Source organism: Streptopelia decaocto, assembly GCF_964273445.1.
Source record: "Streptopelia decaocto genome assembly, contig: HAP1_SCAFFOLD_217, whole genome shotgun sequence".
NCBI classification, from domain to species: Eukaryota; Metazoa; Chordata; class Aves; order Columbiformes; family Columbidae; genus Streptopelia; species Streptopelia decaocto.
In genome coordinates this window covers 49938-72139 of record NW_028116145.1, presented here as the reverse complement: position 1 = coordinate 72139, position 22202 = coordinate 49938, and the positions used below count along the sequence as shown (strand labels likewise).

The 22202-nt window shown below is 41.6% G+C and overlaps 1 protein-coding gene across 1 annotated transcript in view; it reads left to right on the top strand.

The window, feature by feature from the left end:
* LOC309452340 (uncharacterized protein) overlaps window positions 1-22202 on the top strand; it is a gene marked incomplete at its 5' end in the record, with an annotated part of 75477 nt that overhangs the window by 12813 nt on the left and 40462 nt on the right. The window contains 18 exons of the mRNA XM_082076980.1: window positions 588-638; window positions 3446-3479; window positions 3559-3631; window positions 4881-4941; window positions 5097-5209; window positions 6240-6387; window positions 7044-7099; window positions 7829-7940; window positions 9591-9619; window positions 9722-9788; window positions 12408-12463; window positions 13193-13304; window positions 14955-14983; window positions 15086-15152; window positions 17772-17827; window positions 18794-18905; window positions 20554-20582; window positions 20685-20751. Of these exons, the coding sequence (XP_081933106.1) occupies window positions 588-638; window positions 3446-3479; window positions 3559-3631; window positions 4881-4941; window positions 5097-5209; window positions 6240-6387; window positions 7044-7099; window positions 7829-7940; window positions 9591-9619; window positions 9722-9788; window positions 12408-12463; window positions 13193-13304; window positions 14955-14983; window positions 15086-15152; window positions 17772-17827; window positions 18794-18905; window positions 20554-20582; window positions 20685-20751 (1272 nt within the window). The remainder of the gene's footprint in view (window positions 1-587; window positions 639-3445; window positions 3480-3558; window positions 3632-4880; window positions 4942-5096; window positions 5210-6239; window positions 6388-7043; window positions 7100-7828; window positions 7941-9590; window positions 9620-9721; window positions 9789-12407; window positions 12464-13192; window positions 13305-14954; window positions 14984-15085; window positions 15153-17771; window positions 17828-18793; window positions 18906-20553; window positions 20583-20684; window positions 20752-22202) is intronic.

Here is a 22202-nt window from a genome sequence, read left to right as displayed (position 1 = left end):
AACATGTTTCTGGGCTGCTTTTTCAGTGAGGGATAACAAGCATGCTAAAACTGTAACTTGAATGATTGTAGATAACATAATGGCTGGAAGTTGTGTAGTGGTGGAGCCAAGATTTCCTTCAAAATGTCTGGATAGTGTATGTCCAAAGTTTAGTTGTTGGCACTTAGGGCTTTTTGGGATGCTTAGAGGGAGTGGTTTTGAGTGTGCTGTATGTATAAAGCACTCTACAAATACGAAGGAATTGCGTTTGCAGTCTATGCTAGATGAGAACTAATCAAGTTAGCAGTACATTTCTGGTAATCTGTTGCAGTATTTCAAAATGTTGGAATGTAGGTATTTTACATGGAGCTAGTAAATTAAGTTACACTGTTTGACACTGTCCCTTGAGAGTAGAGTTCTGCCGTTTGTGATTGTTTTCATTTCTAGCACTTAAAACTGTAGAGTAGACTCGTAGTTGTAGTACATTCTCCCATTGCTGTAGCTTTGTTGATGTGCTGCTTATGTTTTCCAAATTTCTGGGAATTGAACTTTATTCTGATGTCACTGTTTCGTCTGTCCTTTTCATGCCTTTTCCTAAATGGATATAGAAATGCAACAATCTCCTAACTACACATCAAGAACAGGAAAATCAAGGAAAGGTATTCTGTACAGTAGCATTTCAAATATGAAACACGTTGTATTATGTACAAATACATCTATGATGTTTTCTATCCTGGAGGACCCTATTTTGATGGGTTTGCTTTTATAAATCAGATTTGTGAGCAGTCTTTGGGCACTTTTTGTTTGTTTGCATGTTTTGCATGAGACATTTGTTATTGAATCGTTTGCTTTGTGTCATCAGTGACAGTTTTTTTTGTTTTTTTTTTAAATATGTTCTTTGATTGCTCCAAAATGGAAATAGACTTCAGTTAAAGGGGAAACATGTAATCCCCAGAGACAGCTTTTCTAGATCCCGTTTCTGTGGCAGGGCATCAAGGTCTGTCTGAAAGCATGCTCATGAACTTCCTCTGTTGCCTTCTAACAGGCAATGTGACCTGGTTTCGATCATTGCTTAAAGTTACCGTACATTGAAAGCCGAAGTTCGGATAACTTCCTTAGCTGATTTGATTAATTATAACTGTACTAATCAAAAATATATCTGAAGTATTGTGTCAAGAGTTTGTAACTGGCTGTTCCTCCCTACCCCCCAGTTCTAAGAGGCATGTTTTCATTCAGCTTGGGACGTTAGCAGGTAGATTAGACTGTAGAGCACTGAGTTTACAGGAAGCTGCAGAACGTAAAAATAATTACTCTTTTAAAATATTATGTGTTTGTAATAGGAAACATTAAAAATCGGAGACTGTGTTAGTATTTTAGCTAGTTCAGCTTGCACTGGAAGTTTCAGCCTCTAGGTTTTGTCTGTGTGACGTGTCTACACTGAACATGTCTACTGTATTTCATGGTCTGAAAGCCTTGTTCAGGTCAGGAGATGTACTCATCAAAGTTCCTACATAAACCCTGTCTTTAGAACAGACACAATTTGCATGCTTGTTTGTGGTTTACTGGTAGTAGAAGAGATGTCTTCCAGCATGGTATGCCTTTGTTTTCTTTTGTCTTCAATGACTTTGCCCAACACCTCAGTTTGGTTGTCAGCATGTGACTTCATGGGAGGTCACCTGTCTCCATCTCCTGTTTATAAACAACTTCATTTTGTTATGATAGTTAACAAGAATTAGTTATTGAGAACTTGAGGAGTGCTGAAATAGCTGCTCTGTGGAGGTTATATTTGTTTGGTTTTCCCTTTCGTTTTGGGACTTGAAGAGCCCTTTTGTTTCATCTTAGTTGTTGATAGTTGAGATGTTAGCACTCTTCAGGCTGGATTCCTTGAGTGCAGATTTCATTAGGACATCAGCGATGTGCTAGAGGGCACTCTCATTGAGTTTGCAGATGGCCCCAAACTGGGGGGATCATTCTATACGCTCCAGGGCAGCGCTGCCATTCAGAGGGACCTTGGCGAGCTGGAGAAAAGGACTGTCAGGCATGTCTTACAAAATGCAGCAAGGACAAATGCGAAGTCCTGCACACAGAGAGGAACAGCCTCTTGCTACAAAACATGTTGGGACTGCCTGGCTGGAGAGCTGCTTTGCTGAGAAGGACCAGAGGGTCTTGGCAGGGAGTGAGCTGAGCGTGAGCCAGCAGAGTGCCCTGGCGACTGAGAAGCTCGACAGTGTCCCGGGCTGTATTAAGAGCAGCATAGCCAAGAAACTGAGAAAAGTGATTGTCCATCCTCTTTGGCAACTCACTGGAGTGTGTCCAGCTCCCTGGGTACAATTTTGAGCCCCCAGTGCAAGAGGGACTGGTCTTTCAACAGTGAGCAAATTCAGTGGAGGGCCATCCAGTTTGTCTAGGGCAGGAGTACTTGCCCTTTGAGCAGAGGCTGAGGAAACTGGGCTTGTTCAGCCTAGAGAAGAACTGACTTTGAAGGGGACCTTGCCACAGCTTCCAGTACATATGAGGCGAAGACAAAGCCGTGTTCTTCCCAGTGCTGCATGACAGGAGGTGGAGACACCAGAGGCATAAACACAAACAAGAGAGTGTCTAACTGAATGTGAGAAGCTGCACTGTGATAAGGACAGTCAAACAGCGAGGTTGTACAGTCTCCTTCCTTGGAGGTGTTCAAGACTGGTCTGGATAAAGCCTTAAACAACCTTATCTGACCTCTTCACTACGCCTGTCTTGAAGAGGTGTTGGCTAAGAGACTTCCTGAAGTCCCTTCTGACCTGATTTGTCCTATGATCCTGTATCCAAGTTGCCTTCATACCGCTGACGAAAGCTTGGTGTGTAGCATAGAATGCCCTGGTTATTATGCCCCTTTTGTCTGTTGAATGCCCTTTTCTGTGCAGCATAGAGAACTGCTGGTGATTCTTCTACCTGAGGATAAGCTTGAGATCTTAACTGTACTTTGTGGTTTTTTTCTTTACATTTTCAGATTAATCTGTAACTGGGTAGAGCATTAGGTAGTGTAGCATGTAGCATCATGTTATACATGTTACATAGAGTAGTAAAATCTCTGCATGTGATGTGTTCTCATGTGTAATATGAGTACTTCAGAGGTTCATGTACTTAGTATTTTGCTAAACCCCCAGCATTATGTTAACGGTTAAGAAACATAGCGTATTCCTACTATGCTTACTTTTTAGTTTAGAGGTGTTTCTTAATCTTGTAGGACATAAGAGTCCAAAGGAGAGAGAACTCTGGTATTTTTGTTGTCTTTTTTAATTCAGTATGGCTTGAAAAATAAGTCGCTTTGGAAATAGATTCATTCATGTTGTCTTGTGTTGAATTGACTGCCCAAAGTTTCATTCTCTTATGACCTTTAGAGTTGTCCATGTGAGATATTTATATGTATTGGTTAATTTTTTGCATGCCAAATCTAATTTCAACATGTCAATGAATTTTTACACAGCAATAGATGACTCTTCCCAAGGAGACTCAATAAGGTAAGACTTTGAAAATACCTAGCACGTACCTGAGGAATCATTTGAGAGACACAGCACTCATTTTGCTTTGCTTTTTAAGAAGCTCTGAGAAAGAGGAGGGTGATGACAGTTGGCATACCTCTGAGGAAGAAGAACTCGATTTTACCCCCAAGGTACGGTGCCTTTACAGGAAAAATGTTCTGCAAAAATAAGTGATTTGAAGGCAAGTTTTCTCTGGGATTGACAGAAGCTGCAGTTCCAGCCAATATTCTTTTCTCCTTAGAAGCAGCCTCTGGCCTGCCAGCCTCTCTTCTGCTGTGAGTTTTTCCCTAAAAGACCTGTGACTGTGGCCAAGCATGCAGTAGATTTGTGGTTTGGGGCAAAAGAGCAATAGGTGACGGGATAAACAACCACATGGTTTTATTTATTCTTGTTCATTTGAGTCAGATTTGCAGACCCTGCAAGTTGATAAGTTACTATGCTAACCTATTCTGTTCTTCTCCAAACATTGTTATTATTTCCTGTAAATTTGGTGATAGAATCCTAACTGCTCAGAAAAAGGGCATTTATTTACCAAGATCTACTGAAATCCTTCATCACCTAGTTCTCCTTTCCTCCTCGTCAGGTTCCTCAAGAGCACTCAATAGATGACTTATTCAAATGGGTCATCTTTTTTCTGCTATGAGATGGCATTCCATGCTTGCATGTGATCTCACACTGCATGTTTTCCCTCTCTTTTGAATGCTTCGGTAGTATTCTTTCTGTCAGCTACAAGCTCTCATAGCTGTTTTTACTGAAGTTCTGAATGGTTTTCAACTTCTGCAGTGATGTCCGGAGCATCTAATCTGTTGCACTGGGACTCTGCAGTGGTGAGGAACCTGAGTGTACTAGTTGAACCCTCTCTGTGATGGTAGAGATACAAGCATGTTTAGTTTTAAATATGGTTTAATTTTCTTGCACTGATTTAAATAGAAATGATGCATTTTTCTGGCATGATTTTTAAATTTAGGGATATTTTAGTAAGTGTACTTGCAGGTACTAATTTATGCATTCAGTCTAGGGATCTTAACAGTTACTTGTGTTATGTGTATTTGCAAGCAAGCATCCTGAAACTGCAATCGTAAATACAGCTGACTTTTACAAATATTAAAACCAGACGTTTAGAACTCTTATGCATCTCAACATAGTTTGGGAAAGAATTTGCAAAAGGTGTCTGCGCAGTGTTTTGGGGTGAAATACTTACTGAATTGCATATGTGAGAAGTGTTTGCGTAGTTAGAACTATAGGATGGAGGAAGCACCTGAGCACTATCAAAAGGACAAGCCAATTGTATTTACTGTTCAAGATTTGATGTGAACAAAGGATTTGTTTTTGTTACCGTTTTAAAAAAATTGGTTTGCTTAAATAAATCTTTATTTACAGAAGCCGCAGAAGCCAAACTTGACACTGTTAATGAAAGCTTCCCAGAAGTTCAGGAAAAAGAGTAAGCTATTTGGAAAAGATTGTATGATATCCTGATATATAAAAGTAGACTTGATAAGTAGGGTTTTGGTTTTTGTGGGTGTTCTTTTTTTTTCTTTTTTCTGTTTACATAGCTCATTTGGTTCACACGTGTTTTTCCTTCTCTTATGCTTTAAGACGATGGTGATGGTTCTACAATTGAAAGTCCTAAGTCACCAAAGAAAAGCCTCAAAGAAGAACAGGAGGAGGAAGATCAGGAAGATGAAGAAACTCAGTCTAAAGACATACAGGTGGAGAAGCAGGGAAAGAAAACAAAACCTAAAGGGGAAATTAATGAGAAATTGAAGTATTTTAGTAATGCTAAGTATGAAGGGGAAGCTTGGTGTGGAACTGGAGATGTCTGTGATGATGATCATAAAATAAGTAAAGAACTTGATGAAAAGGTGGAGGAATCTGTTGATACTCCTGTGTTTTTATAGCTGGGTGTTATGAAAATGTAACTTCTGTGTCTCCAAAGATAATGAATAATGAAGTATCTTGCAAGTCAGTGCCAAAACAAGCTGTCTTTCAAAATCTAAATAATTGGCAAGATTCACAAGAAAGCCAGAATAGGAAAAGCATGATTCAGGAGAAGTTTCACAGAAATGCTGACAGAAATGCAGCAAAAAGCCCAAAGCTTGAAAGCCAAAGACCAAACTCTGTTGTTCTTGAATGTGTGGGTGATGAAGATACTGAGGAAGCCCTGAAGCAAGAAAGGGAAAACTTGTGCTTAAAGAGCAGTCAAGAAAATTTAAGAGCAGCATTTCACTCAAGCACCAAAGTAAGCATATAGGGATGATCCAATGACAACATTATTTTCTAAGGGTGATACAGGTAAGAAACAAATAGTAAACTGGATTTCTCTTAATACTTATTCTTCACATATACCCATCTTTCAATCATCCTTTTTGGTATTAGAAAATGTCTCACTGCTAGCCAAATCAGTTTCTTAGGTATAAGAATAGTATCAGGCAACATTTTCCATATTTTTTTATATTGGTTGCAGTGGTTTTGCAGTAAAAAGAATAGGCGGTAGACTGTTTCTGGAATCAATTGAATTTTTCTCAGGGGCTTTGCAGAACTGGAGGTGAGACTTAGAACATTAGGCATTGCTTTCTACTCATGCAGATTCCCATGGAAAAACTGAAAGTCTTGTAAAACAAAGCTCAATAAATTTTCCCTGTTGTCTTACACAAGAAAAGTATTTTTCAAGTTGTCGATGGGTGGCAAAGAAGGTGCTTGTTTCTGCTCTTTCCAGCTGCTTTCATCCATTTCTTTTAGGGAGAATCACCTGAATGGGAAGAAAAGGAGGAGGAGCAGGAGAAAGAAGACACTGGTGAAAAGCTACAAACTGCAGTTCTTGAGGGAGTGAAGAATTCTATTTGTAATGACAACCATCAAGTCCACAACGCTTCAAAAGAAAATGCTGGTGAGAGAAATGAATTAGTAAATACTAGTCCCAGTTATTCCTCTCTAAATGTTAATGCACACTCAATGAAAGAAAATGGTGATTGACCTCTAAGACAGCAAATGTTTCCCTTGCCTGTGAATGCTAGTGGGCATTGGCAGAGAAGGAAAGCAGCTTTTGTTCCTTTTCATTAATTCTTGAAGAACTGCAATTATGATTTTGGATTCCCAGTAATGCTATATGAAGCAAGTACCATTCTTGCTTGCATTGCTCTGTTGTCCCTGAATTAATCTGAACACAACGCACACATGATAAAAAAATGGAGGACTAAGAAAATGTCTTGGGTGTAACAGCAGTATTCCCCTTACTGGCCCATGTTGTTGGATTGAAAAGCTGTGATTGTTCTTAGCTGAAGGCTAGGAGAGCTTTGAGTTAAGCTGAGAGCTGTTTGTTCTAGTACCTCACCTTCTACAGTTTTAAAATGTAGAGGGTCTCTCCAGTGCCACAGCTGTGTGTGCTTGAAAGCATTACCAGCTTGTTCAGAGTTGAGCACTTTGGTCCTTACCTCAGGTCTCAGAGTAGGAGCAGAAGGCATCTTTTGGATGCAGGGCTTGACCGACGGGGAAAGCAGAGTGAAGTAAAACCACTCAGTGTCTCACTTGTTACCTCATTTATAGGTGCCCTGCCAGCCGAGGGAGCAGAGGAAGATAATGATTCTCCCTGGGATTCCGAGGTACTGTCTGTGGAAGACTCAGGGGTCCCCACCAGAAGGGGTGCATGGAGGGGAGGAGTAAGATCCAGAAGCACTTGAGAGCTTGCTGTTGCCTTGATCCCTAACGCTGATAAGGCTCGTTTCTTCTACTGCTTCTACTCCATGTTTGTAACCAGGGCCTGGCAGGATTGTTGCTTTTTCACCATGCAGCCCTGTTCTGCTGACCTGGTCAGCGATTTTCCTTAGGGTATAACCTATATGGTTAGCTCTTCTGATTGGATCCCCTCTAGCTTTTGGAGGTGTGCTCCAGCCCTTTTTGTAAGCTCTGCCTTGCTAGTCTTCATTCAATCCAAATTGGCCTTGTGACTGGGAGTATCAATATATTCCGTCACCATGCAGGATACGTGCCTAAGAAACATAAGCAGAAACTTGAATGTCAGCTACTAGTTCAGTACAGAAGTTGGATCACCACAGACCTGCAGCTATTGGTTCGCAACCCACGTCTTGAGTTGCCATGTTAGTTTTCCTTTCTGGCTGTCCAGTTTCTCAGTGTGACAGAACAGTTTAGATGAGTTGTCAGGTTTTTGCCTAAGACCTGAAAACACACACAATCTTGGTGTGTCCTTTCCTGGGGTCTTATAAAAGGTTTTTGTACCTCTAATATACTTGATACCATGCTGTGCAAGTTGGCTTTTTGCGTAGAAATGAGTTGAAAATGCATTTGTACCCATTGTCATGCATATGTTTTAGATTATAGAGTCGGATTGTGAAGGTCTGAGGGAAGTATCATCCGGTGTGTTTCTCCCAGCTGCAGACAGACAAGGAATATACTCCAAGATTGTCTCCGAGGAATGCAACAACGGTAACTTCCTGGGGGACTAGATGTTTGTCTGTAGGCATTTATAGACTAAAGTGAACTTTTATCAGTGTCTGTCTTAGCAATGCTGTTCCGATGTGGGTGCATGCTATAGCAATGAAGTGCTTACTGTTTGAATTAACACCAGTAATCATAGCGCTTGCTGGCCACTTTGTAAAGGAAGTTGTCTTGTTTGCATTCTGTGTGTTCTTTGGACGTGTTTGTATTTTTTTGGATTCAGGTTCTTGTTGCATGATGATGAAAGTGTATGTGTTTTAGGACTGACCTGCCTGAACACTTAAACGTTACTGGATGCTAACGCATAGGAAGAAAGCTGTGATCTGGCTAAACATTTTTACCCCCAGCTTAATTTTTGATAGCTTTCTGTTTCGCTTTGCCTAGGAGCTAAAATGGGACCGAAAGTTCAGGTTTTGTTGCTAAGGGTTTCTGCCTGTGTTTTGTGATACTGTCTCCCTAGCATCTTGAGCATAGGATGGCAGGGAAGTTTTGCTCTTGGGGTAGAACTCTTTCCAGAAGAACTTCTCCTTTACCAGGTGGTTTGTCGATCCTGCTTCTAGGATAGGTACAATAGGACAACTGAAGAAGCTAATCCAGTTTGAGTTTAGTAAGCTAGAAGCAAAACTTGACAAGCTCCTGGGAGCTTCTAAATCGACTTGTTGAGTAGTTGTCATGGAAGTCTGCTTTGTGTGATTCCACTAAGGCAAATTTAAAATCCCTGTGGGAAGGGGGTGGAAGGTCATTATGGTGATCTTTCGAAGGTTTTCCATAGTGCTAGACCACCAAGTGAAGTGAAATCAAATACCGTTTGCTTTTAATATTTTTTTTTTTTGATCCAAAAGTTTTGCTGTGGAGCCGTTCTTAGTAACACTTCACGGACTCATTTCATGCGAGGACTCAAACTCAAAGAATTAAGCAGAGGATTTGAGAAACATAGGTGGGCCAGTAGATTGTGTGGGTTTGGAAATGATTTAATGCTGGACAACATTTAAGGAAAAAAAAGTATTTGGAACTATACTACAAATGCAGATGACAACCAAACAACATTTGTTTGTTTCCTTGCAAGCTAAACCAGAACAATTTGATGCGAACTAGCTCGATTTTCTTTTTTCTTTTTTTTTCCTTTTGCTGAATGACACATGTGAGGTTTCTGTGTCTGCGCCCATGCTTGCCGTGTCCCATCAATGGAAAGGAAAATACTCCTTCACACAAACCACTTGCAGAATTGCAGTCGTAGCGCTGCTGCGCTGTTTTGTGATCATTCGCTATAGCAGACCGGATTTGGTTTTACAAATAATCCTTTTAGAAAACAGGATTCAGCTCCTCAAAAGGACTAAGTATTTTGATTTTGTTCGTTCAACAAGCCCGACCTTATTGCTTCACATGAATTGTCCTAGTTTTGTGATTATTGTTTTTTAAATCCAAGGTGCGTGATGGGAAGTGTGTGGTGTCCATTTCTGGTATAGTCCTACAAATGCTATATGATGAGGCAAATTGAATGTTAGGCATCATACTCTTGATGAAAGAATGCTTTCAACTAATACTTAGCTGTAAACCTGGTGATGTTGAATGGAGTAAAAGAGACCTTCAATTAAATAAAATCACATTTTTCAAAACATTTTTTTTTTTAACCTCCAGGCTTTTCAGAGAAACCCAGCAATTCCCAGGTAAGTATTTGTTCATGTCAGATTGGCTACTTGCTGTCCTCATTGAATAGTATGTGGTTACTTTGAAATTGGCCTATTGTCATTGGATTGTGTCTTTTCTAGCTGAAGACTCCAGAATCTGCTTTGGAAGTGAAGGAAACCTCTCCTAAAAAAAGGCAGCAGGAATCAGGTAACGTTTAGTTCATGTGGTTCTGGGTTTAGCTTCATAATCTTTCTGGAGAGGAGTATTTAGTAAAGCATCTGATTGATTTGTTTTGCAGATCTGTTGGAGGAATTAGGTTTAGGAGATGCAGATGATATTGAAGGTATTCATAGCAGTCTCTGTAGTGTTTTGGGTTTTTTTATGGCCAGACACATTGTACTGGCATGTTTTTTTCCTAATACTAAATTAATGGTTCTAGCAAGGTGTTCTGGGAAAAGAAGGTCTACTGAAATACGCCTCTATGCATGTGTGTGCTCCTCCTCTGGTCTGCCATTCAACACTGCAAATACCCTTCCATGATGTGGGCTTCCTCCTCTATACCTGCTGTCATCTCCCCTTTTCAGGGGAGTCCTGAAGTTTGCTTTCCTTCCAGTTTCTCAAAAAAACCCTTCCTGATATTTGTGGTTCCCCGAGCATGTGCCGTAGCTGATTCCGGGCTAGGGATCTGCAATTTAAGCTGTCCAGGTGCTGCAGGTGAGACAGAAAGGATCGTTCTTGGGCTCATCCGGTAGCTGTACGTAGCAGGAATGATTGCTTCCCTGGCTTTTCTCTACCTGTCTGGCAGTTGCTTTGGAACGTGTAGCAAATACATTCCTTTGAGGCTGGAAACTGCCCAGCAGGTTCAGAGGCAGGGGAAGGAAGCGGGGAAGAGAGACAAGGTGGGAGGAAATGACAGTGTCAGCGTGTTGCCAGGAATTCTCTGTTTTTGGAAACAAGGATAAAAGTGACACAGCTAGTTGGTCCACTAGAAATTGGAGGGAGGATATATGACTTCAGTGGTTTTTTAGTTTCCTTGTTTTAACGTTTATTGATTTCCATATCTACTATTGAGATGAGTTTTTAAGAGTTGCTACATTCAGCTATTGAAAATAGAAATGAGAGAGAGGTGAGCAGATCTGTCAGCAAGTACGTGAACTTGTAACTTTGAAGTATAGAATACAAATGGTTCCAAGCACCTTGGCATCCTCGCTTTAGGGGGATAAAAAAAGTACCATATTTCTTTTGGCAATAATAGAGATTAAACTTCTCCCTAGGAAAAATCTCTCTCTCTCCTCTTGCTCTTCCAGTCCTCCTCTCCACCACCTCTTCCTCTCGCTCTTCTCGTCTCTCTCATGTCTTTGCAGTGGGTAAGCAAGAGCAGGTCCTCTTGTGCCCTTTGTTTTGTGGTGATAGCGTTTTTGTAAGATGCATAGAGGTTTGTTAAAAGTTGTTCAAGCATGAGTGCTGGTTTTGTCTGTATTACACAATAATGTGAGATGTAGCCCCATAGCGGATCATTACGTTGTATATACGTTTGTATAATATTACAAACACAGAACAACCACCTTTTCGTAGCTCGTTTCGTGTCAGCTACTTTTCTGGTGTGTCTTTATTCATTAGTGCCATGTTAGTGTTTCCCCAGGTGTTATCGTGAAGATCAAGTGTTAAGAAGTACATGTGACAATTTCCTTCCAACTTTTATGGTTGGCTTTTGGTTTAAGCAATTTAGATGGCTTCAGCAAAGCATCACAGTTCCTGCGGCACAAAGCTGTATGACTCTAAAAGGCCTGAATGCCATCCTTCACAAGTTTATTTCATAAATCTGGAAAAAAGGTGCAGTATCTTGCACAACTGAGTGTTCAATGAGAGATTAGATTTCCCGATCTATTTACTTTGTTACTACTCATCAGAACTTATTGAAATATGTTTTTGGGTCAAGAGTGTTGGGTCAGCTTGGATCAGTAGTGTTGTTCCTATCTTTTCTGTATAGAAGAGTAGCTGCTTTGCACTGTCATCTGCACAAAATCACTATGGAAGACAATTGATGAGGAGGGAAATCTCAGAGGAGAGAGGAGTGGTAAAGGCTCATTGGAGAGAGCACTAGAAGTCACATGAGTGAATCCTGAGTCAGTTTTACCTAATGGAGTAGCTTAAAAGAGCTAAATGAAGATAGTCGCATCTGGCCAGGAACCCACTGAGACTGAACCTTTTGTTTGTCTGGTAGAGAAGAGATTTGGATGTTAATCCCCTAAGATAGAAACAACTTTTGCGTGTTTGGCGTGTGTTGGAGCTGTGAGCCCATACTCTGTGTTTCAGTGGCAATGCTGAGGTGTTGAGCGTCTGGGAAGGTGCAGGGTAACACCCCTCTGTCCAGGAAGAGCTTTCTTGGTGGCGCTACAAAACGCGCGTTGTTGCTTCATGATTTTAGTGTGAGGGTGTTTTGGACAGTGTTTCTACATTACCTCCTGTGCAGCGGAAAGCAGTAGTAAGTGCCAGATTCTGGTTCTGTAGGCTGGAGAGCGGGTGACCTAAACTCTGTATCTCACCGGACTGCAGCATGCAGGAGTGTCTTCCTGAATTGGGCTGGGTGTTGCTTGTAGCTGTGTCAGCTGTTGTGCATATCCATCTTCTGCTGGAAAGGAGGCAAGAGGAGGTGGCAGTGAAAAGGAAATACCATGATGTGACCAGGCGTGAAGAAACACTCTCTTCTTAGGTTGTCCTTAGCAAGAGAACCACTGCGCATCTTTTGGATGCAGGGCTTGACCGACGGGGAAAAGCAGAGTGAACTAAAACCACTCAGTGTCTCACTTGTTACCTCATTTATAGGTGCCCTGCCAGCCGAGGGAGCAGAGGAAGATAATGATTCTCCCTGGGATTCCGAGGTACTGTCTGTGGAAGACTCAGGGGTCCCCACCAGAAGGGGTGCATGGAGGGGAGGAGTAAGATCCAGAAGCACTTGAGAGCTTGCTGTTGCCTTGAGCCCTAACGCTGATAAGGCTCGTCTCTTCTACTGCTTCTACTCCATGTTTGTAACCAGGGCCTGGCAGGATTGTTGCTTTTTCACCATGCAGCCCTGTTCTGCTGACCTGGTCAGCGATTTTCCTTAGGGTATAACCTATATGGTTAGCTCTTCTGATTGGATCCCCTCTAGCTTTTGGAGGTGTGCTCCAGCCCTTTTTGTAAGCTCTGCCTTGCTAGTCTTCATTCAATCCAAATTGGCCTTGTGACTGGGAGTATCAATATATTCCGTCACCATGCAGGATACGTGCCTAAGAAACATAAGCAGAAACTTGAATGTCAGCTACTAGTTCAGTACAGAAGTTGGATCACCACAGACCTGCAGCTATTGGTTCGCAACCCACGTCTTGAGTTGCCATGTTAGTTTTCCTTTCTGGCTGTCCAGTTTCTCAGTGTGACAGAACAGTTTAGATGAGTTGTCAGGTTTTTGCCTAAGACCTGAAAACACACACAATCTTGGTGTGTCCTTTCCTGGGGTCTTATAAAAGGTTTTTGTACCTCTAATATACTTGATACCATGCTGTGCAAGTTGGCTTTTTGCGTAGAAATGAGTTGAAAATGCATTTGTACCCATTGTCATGCATATGTTTTAGATTATAGAGTCGGATTGTGAAGGTCTGAGGGAAGTATCATCCGGTGTGTTTCTCCCAGCTGCAGACAGACAAGGAATATACTCCAAGATTGTCTCCGAGGAATGCAACAACGGTAACTTCCTGGGGGACTAGATGTTTGTCTGTAGGCATTTATAGACTAAAGTGAACTTTTATCAGTGTCTGTCTTAGCAATGCTGTTCCGATGTGGGTGCATGCTATAGCAATGAAGTGCTTACTGTTTGAATTAACACCAGTAATCATAGCGCTTGCTGGCCACTTTGTAAAGGAAGTTGTCTTGTTTGCATTCTGTGTGTTCTTTGGACGTGTTTGTATTTTTTTGGATTCAGGTTCTTGTTGCATGATGATGAAAGTGTATGTGTTTTAGGACTGACCTGCCTGAACACTTAAACGTTACTGGATGCTAACGCATAGGAAGAAAGCTGTGATCTGGCTAAACATTTTTACCCCCAGCTTAATTTTTGATAGCTTTCTGTTTCGCTTTGCCTAGGAGCTAAAATGGGACCGAAAGTTCAGGTTTTGTTGCTAAGGGTTTCTGCCTGTGTTTTGTGATACTGTCTCCCTAGCATCTTGAGCATAGGATGGCAGGGAAGTTTTGCTCTTGGGGTAGAACTCTTTCCAGAAGAACTTCTCCTTTACCAGGTGGTTTGTCGATCCTGCTTCTAGGATAGGTACAATAGGACAACTGAAGAAGCTAATCCAGTTTGAGTTTAGTAAGCTAGAAGCAAAACTTGACAAGCTCCTGGGAGCTTCTAAATCGACTTGTTGAGTAGTTGTCATGGAAGTCTGCTTTGTGTGATTCCACTAAGGCAAATTTAAAATCCCTGTGGGAAGGGGGTGGAAGGTCATTATGGTGATCTTTCGAAGGTTTTCCATAGTGCTAGACCACCAAGTGAAGTGAAATCAAATACCGTTTGCTTTTAATATTTTTTTTTTTTGATCCAAAAGTTTTGCTGTGGAGCCGTTCTTAGTAACACTTCACGGACTCATTTCATGCGAGGACTCAAACTCAAAGAATTAAGCAGAGGATTTGAGAAACATAGGTGGGCCAGTAGATTGTGTGGGTTTGGAAATGATTTAATGCTGGACAACATTTAAGGAAAAAAAAGTATTTGGAACTATACTACAAATGCAGATGACAACCAAACAACATTTGTTTGTTTCCTTGCAAGCTAAACCAGAACAATTTGATGCGAACTAGCTCGATTTTCTTTTTTCTTTTTTTTTCCTTTTGCTGAATGACACATGTGAGGTTTCTGTGTCTGCGCCCATGCTTGCCGTGTCCCATCAATGGAAAGGAAAATACTCCTTCACACAAACCACTTGCAGAATTGCAGTCGTAGCGCTGCTGCGCTGTTTTGTGATCATTCGCTATAGCAGACCGGATTTGGTTTTACAAATAATCCTTTTAGAAAACAGGATTCAGCTCCTCAAAAGGACTAAGTATTTTGATTTTGTTCGTTCAACAAGCCCGACCTTATTGCTTCACATGAATTGTCCTAGTTTTGTGATTATTGTTTTTTAAATCCAAGGTGCGTGATGGGAAGTGTGTGGTGTCCATTTCTGGTATAGTCCTACAAATGCTATATGATGAGGCAAATTGAATGTTAGGCATCATACTCTTGATGAAAGAATGCTTTCAACTAATACTTAGCTGTAAACCTGGTGATGTTGAATGGAGTAAAAGAGACCTTCAATTAAATAAAATCACATTTTTCAAAACATTTTTTTTTTTAACCTCCAGGCTTTTCAGAGAAACCCAGCAATTCCCAGGTAAGTATTTGTTCATGTCAGATTGGCTACTTGCTGTCCTCATTGAATAGTATGTGGTTACTTTGAAATTGGCCTATTGTCATTGGATTGTGTCTTTTCTAGCTGAAGACTCCAGAATCTGCTTTGGAAGTGAAGGAAACCTCTCCTAAAAAAAGGCAGCAGGAATCAGGTAACGTTTAGTTCATGTGGTTCTGGGTTTAGCTTCATAATCTTTCTGGAGAGGAGTATTTAGTAAAGCATCTGATTGATTTGTTTTGCAGATCTGTTGGAGGAATTAGGTTTAGGAGATGCAGATGATATTGAAGGTATTCATAGCAGTCTCTGTAGTGTTTTGGGTTTTTTTATGGCCAGACACATTGTACTGGCATGTTTTTTTCCTAATACTAAATTAATGGTTCTAGCAAGGTGTTCTGGGAAAAGAAGGTCTACTGAAATACGCCTCTATGCATGTGTGTGCTCCTCCTCTGGTCTGCCATTCAACACTGCAAATACCCTTCCATGATGTGGGCTTCCTCCTCTATACCTGCTGTCATCTCCCCTTTTCAGGGGAGTCCTGAAGTTTGCTTTCCTTCCAGTTTCTCAAAAAAACCCTTCCTGATATTTGTGGTTCCCCGAGCATGTGCCGTAGCTGATTCCGGGCTAGGGATCTGCAATTTAAGCTGTCCAGGTGCTGCAGGTGAGACAGAAAGGATCGTTCTTGGGCTCATCCGGTAGCTGTACGTAGCAGGAATGATTGCTTCCCTGGCTTTTCTCTACCTGTCTGGCAGTTGCTTTGGAACGTGTAGCAAATACATTCCTTTGAGGCTGGAAACTGCCCAGCAGGTTCAGAGGCAGGGGAAGGAAGCGGGGAAGAGAGACAAGGTGGGAGGAAATGACAGTGTCAGCGTGTTGCCAGGAATTCTCTGTTTTTGGAAACAAGGATAAAAGTGACACAGCTAGTTGGTCCACTAGAAATTGGAGGGAGGATATATGACTTCAGTGGTTTTTTAGTTTCCTTGTTTTAACGTTTATTGATTTCCATATCTACTATTGAGATGAGTTTTTAAGAGTTGCTACATTCAGCTATTGAAAATAGAAATGAGAGAGAGGTGAGCAGATCTGTCAGCAAGTACGTGAACTTGTAACTTTGAAGTATAGAATACAAATGGTTCCAAGCACCTTGGCATCCTCGCTTTAGGGGGATAAAAAAAGTACCATATTTCTTTTGGCAATAATAGAGATTAAACTTCTCCCTAGGAAAAATCTCTCTCTCTCCTCTTGCTCTTCCAGTCCTCCTCTCCACCACCTCTTCCTCTCGCTCTTCTCGTCTCTCTCATGTCTTTGCAGTGGGTAAGCAAGAGCAGGTCCTCTTGTGCCCTTTGTTTTGTGGTGATAGCGTTTTTGTAAGATGCATAGAGGTTTGTTAAAAGTTGTTCAAGCATGAGTGCTGGTTTTGTCTGTATTACACAATAATGTGAGATGTAGCCCCATAGCGGATCATTACGTTGTATATACGTTTGTATAATATTACAAACACAGAACAACCACCTTTTCGTAGCTCGTTTCGTGTCAGCTACTTTTCTGGTGTGTCTTTATTCATTAGTGCCATGTTAGTGTTTCCCCAGGTGTTATCGTGAAGATCAAGTGTTAAGAAGTACATGTGACAATTTCCTTCCAACTTTTATGGTTGGCTTTTGGTTTAAGCAATTTAGATGGCTTCAGCAAAGCATCACAGTTCCTGCGGCACAAAGCTGTATGACTCTAAAAGGCCTGAATGCCATCCTTCACAAGTTTATTTCATAAATCTGGAAAAAAGGTGCAGTATCTTGCACAACTGAGTGTTCAATGAGAGATTAGATTTCCCGATCTATTTACTTTGTTACTACTCATCAGAACTTATTGAAATATGTTTTTGGGTCAAGAGTGTTGGGTCAGCTTGGATCAGTAGTGTTGTTCCTATCTTTTCTGTATAGAAGAGTAGCTGCTTTGCACTGTCATCTGCACAAAATCACTATGGAAGACAATTGATGAGGAGGGAAATCTCAGAGGAGAGAGGAGTGGTAAAGGCTCATTGGAGAGAGCACTAGAAGTCACATGAGTGAATCCTGAGTCAGTTTTACCTAATGGAGTAGCTTAAAAGAGCTAAATGAAGATAGTCGCATCTGGCCAGGAACCCACTGAGACTGAACCTTTTGTTTGTCTGGTAGAGAAGAGATTTGGATGTTAATCCCCTAAGATAGAAACAACTTTTGCGTGTTTGGCGTGTGTTGGAGCTGTGAGCCCATACTCTGTGTTTCAGTGGCAATGCTGAGGTGTTGAGCGTCTGGGAAGGTGCAGGGTAACACCCCTCTGTCCAGGAAGAGCTTTCTTGGTGGCGCTACAAAACGCGCGTTGTTGCTTCATGATTTTAGTGTGAGGGTGTTTTGGACAGTGTTTCTACATTACCTCCTGTGCAGCGGAAAGCAGTAGTAAGTGCCAGATTCTGGTTCTGTAGGCTGGAGAGCGGGTGACCTAAACTCTGTATCTCACCGGACTGCAGCATGCAGGAGTGTCTTCCTGAATTGGGCTGGGTGTTGCTTGTAGCTGTGTCAGCTGTTGTGCATATCCATCTTCTGCTGGAAAGGAGGCAAGAGGAGGTGGCAGTGAAAAGGAAATACCATGATGTGACCAGGCGTGAAGAAACACTCTCTTCTTAGGTTGTCCTTAGCAAGAGAACCACTGCGCATCTTTTGGATGCAGGGCTTGACCGACGGGGAAAAGCAGAGTGAACTAAAACCACTCAGTGTCTCACTTGTTACCTCATTTATAGGTGCCCTGCCAGCCGAGGGAGCAGAGGAAGATAATGATTCTCCCTGGGATTCCGAGGTACTGTCTGTGGAAGACTCAGGGGTCCCCACCAGAAGGGGTGCATGGAGGGGAGGAGTAAGATCCAGAAGCACTTGAGAGCTTGCTGTTGCCTTGAGCCCTAACGCTGATAAGGCTCGTCTCTTCTACTGCTTCTACTCCATGTTTGTAACCAGGGCCTGGCAGGATTGTTGCTTTTTCACCATGCAGCCCTGTTCTGCTGACCTGGTCAGCGATTTTCCTTAGGGTCTATAACCTAGACGGTTAGCTGCTTCTGATCAGATTCCCTCTACCTTTTGGAGGTGTACTGCAGCCCTTTTTGGAAGTCGGGTTAAACAGAGATACCGCACATCCTGGCTGTATGTGCCCTTTTAGTTCTGTCTGTGGTAATAGGCGGGCTAGAAGAAAATAAGCAGGGTCTGTAGCTAACCCCCTCTGGCTTTGCTTGTGAGAAATAAAAACAAACTCTTTCCTACCCCCTTCTTAAAAATACAGGACTAAGGACTAAATTATTTCTTTCCGTTTTTTTTTTTGGGGGGGGTAGCCTGAGTTTCTGTAAGCTCTGCCTTGCTAGTCTTCATTCAATCCAAATTGGCCTTGTGACTGGGAGTATCGATGTATTCCGTCACCATGCAGGATACGTGCCTAAGAAACATAAGCAGAAACTTGAATGTCAGCTACTAGTTCAGTACAGAAGTTGGATCACCACAGACCTGCAGCTATTGGTTCGCAACCCACATCTTGAGTTGCCATGTTAGTTTTCCTTTCTGGCTGTCCAGTTTCTCAGTGTGACAGAACAGTTTAGATGAGTTGTCAGGTTTTTGCCTAAGACCTGAAAACACACACAATCTTGGTGTGTCCTTTCCTGGGGTCTTATAAAAGGTTTTTGTACCTCTAATATACTTGATACCATGCTGTGCAAGTTGGCTTTTTGCGTAGAAATGAGTTGAAAATGCATTTGTACCAATTGTCACGCATATGTTTTAGATTATAGAGTCGAATTGTGAAGGTCTGAGGGAAGTATCGTCCGGTGTGTTTCTCCCAGCTGCAGACAGACAAGGAATATACTCCAAGATTGTCTCCGAGGAATGCAACAACGGTAACTTCCTGGGGGACTAGATGTTTGTCTGTAGGCATTTATAGACTAAAGTGAACTTTTATCAGTGTCTGTCTTAGCAATGCTGTTCCGATGTGGGTGCATGCTATAGCAATGAAGTGCTTACTGTTTGAATTAACACCAGTAATCATAGCGCTTGCTGGCCACTTTGTAAAGGAAGTTGTCTTGTTTGCATTCTGTGTGTTCTTTGGACGTGTTTGTATTTTTTTGGATTCAGGTTCTTGTTGCATGATGATGAAAGTGTATGTGTTTTAGGACTGACCTGCCTGAACACTTAAACGTTACTGGATGCTAACGCATAGGAAGAAAGCTGTGATCTGGCTAAACATTTTTACCCCCAGCTTAATTTTTGATAGCTTTCTGTTTCGCTTTGCCTAGGAGCTAAAATGGGACCGAAAGTTCAGGTTTTGTTGCTAAGGGTTTCTGCCTGTGTTTTGTGATACTGTCTCCCTAGCATCTTGAGCATAGGATGGTAGGGAAGTTTTGCTCTTGGGGTAGGACTCTTTCCAGAAGAACTTCTCCTTTACCAGGTGGTTTGTCGATCCTGCTTCTAGGATAGGTACAATAGGACAACTGAAGAAGCTAATCCAGTTTGAGTTTAGTAAGCTAGAAGCAAAACTTGACAAGCTCCTGGGAGCTTCTAAATCGACTTGTTGAGTAGTTGTCATGGAAGTCTGCTTTGTGTGATTCCACTAAGGCAAATTTAAAATCCCTGTGGGAAGGGGGTGAAAGGTCATTATGGTGATCTTTCGAAGGTTTTCCATAGTGCTAGACCACCAAGTGAAGTGAAATCAAATACCGTTTGCTTTTAATATTTTTTTTTTTGATCCAAAAGTTTTGCTGTGGAGCCGTTCTTAGTAACACTTCACGGACTCATTTCATGCGAGGACTCAAACTCAAAGAATTAAGCAGAGGATTTGAGAAACATAGGTGGGCCAGTAGATTGTGTGGGTTTGGAAATGATTTAATGCTGGACAACATTTAAGGAAAAAAAAGTATTTGGAACTATACTACAAATGCAGATGACAACCAAACAACATTTGTTTGTTTCCTTGCAAGCTAAACCAGAACAATTTGATGCGAACTAGCTCGATTTTCTTTTTTCTTTTTTTTTCCTTTTGCTGAATGACACATGTGAGGTTTCTGTGTCTGCACCCATGCTTGCCGTGTCCCATCAATGGAAAGGAAAATACTCCTTCACACAAACCACTTGCAGAATTGCAGTCGTAGCGCTGCTGCGCTGTTTTGTGATCATTCGCTATAGCAGACCGGATTTGGTTTTACAAATAATCCTTTTAGAAAACAGGATTCAGCTCCTCAAAAGGACTAAGTATTTTGATTTTGTTCGTTCAACAAGCCCGACCTTATTGCTTCACATGAATTGTCCTAGTTTTGTGATTATTGTTTTTTAAATCCAAGGTGCGTGATGGGAAGTGTGTGGTGTCCATTTCTGGTATAGTCCTACAAATGCTATATGATGAGGCAAATTGAATGTTAGGCATCATACTCTTGATGAAAGAATGCTTTCAACTAATACTTAGCTGTAAACCTGGTGATGTTGAATGGAGTAAAAGAGACCTTCAATTAAATAAAATCTCATTTTTCAAAACATTTTTTTTTTAACCTCCAGGCTTTTCAGAGAAACCCAGCAATTTCCAGGTAAGTATTTGTTCATGTCAGATTGGCTACTTGCTGTCCTCATTGAATAGTATGTGGTTACTTTGAAATTGGCCTATTGTCATTGGATTGTGTCTTTTCTAGCTGAAGACTCCAGAATCTGCTTTGGAAGTGAAGGAAACCTCTCCTAAAAAAAGGCAGCAGGAATCAGGTAACGTTTAGTTCATGTGGTTCTGGGTTTAGCTTCATAATCTTTCTGGAGAGGAGTATTTAGTAAAGCATCTGATTGATTTGTTTTGCAGATCTGTTGGAGGAATTAGGTTTAGGAGATGCAGATGATATTGAAGGTATTCATAGCAGTCTCTGTAGTGTTTTGGGTTTTTTTATGGCCAGACACATTGTACTGGCATGTTTTTTTCCTAATACTAAATTAATGGTTCTAGCAAGGTGTTCTGGGAAAAGAAGGTCTACTGAAATACGCCTCTATGCATGTGTGTGCTCCTCCTCTGGTCTGCCATTCAACACTGCAAATACCCTTCCATGATGTGGGCTTCCTCCTCTATACCTGCTGTCATCTCCCCTTTTCAGGGGAGTCCTGAAGTTTGCTTTCCTTCCAGTTTCTCAAAAAAACCCTTCCTGATATTTGTGGTTCCCCGAGCATGTGCCGTAGCTGATTCCGGGCTAGGGATCTGCAATTTAAGCTGTCCAGGTGCTGCAGGTGAGACAGAAAGGATCGTTCTTGGGCTCATCCGGTAGCTGTACGTAGCAGGAATGATTGCTTCCCTGGCTTTTCTCTACCTGTCTGGCAGTTGCTTTGGAACGTGTAGCAAATACATTCCTTTGAGGCTGGAAACTGCCCAGCAGGTTCAGAGGCAGGGGAAGGAAGCGGGGAAGAGAGACAAGGTGGGAGGAAATGACAGTGTCAGCGTGTTGCCAGGAATTCTCTGTTTTTGGAAACAAGGATAAAAGTGACACAGCTAGTTGGTCCACTAGAAATTGGAGGGAGGATATATGACTTCAGTGGTTTTTTAGTTTCCTTGTTTTAACGTTTATTGATTTCCATATCTACTATTGAGATGAGTTTTTAAGAGTTGCTACATTCAGCTATTGAAAATAGAAATGAGAGAGAGGTGAGCAGATCTGTCAGCAAGTACGTGAACTTGTAACTTTGAAGTATAGAATACAAATGGTTCCAAGCACCTTGGCATCCTCGCTTTAGGGGGATAAAAAAAGTACCATATTTCTTTTGGCAATAATAGAGATTAAACTTCTCCCTAGGAAAAATCTCTCTCTCTCCTCTTGCTCTTCCAGTCCTCCTCTCCACCACCTCTTCCTCTCGCTCTTCTCGTCTCTCTCATGTCTTTGCAGTGGGTAAGCAAGAGCAGGTCCTCTTGTGCCCTTTGTTTTGTGGTGATAGCGTTTTTGTAAGATGCATAGAGGTTTGTTAAAAGTTGTTCAAGCATGAGTGCTGGTTTTGTCTGTATTACACAATAATGTGAGATGTAGCCCCATAGCGGATCATTACGTTGTATATACGTTTGTATAATATTACAAACACAGAACAACCACCTTTTCGTAGCTCGTTTCGTGTCAGCTACTTTTCTGGTGTGTCTTTATTCATTAGTGCCATGTTAGTGTTTCCCCAGGTGTTATCGTGAAGAT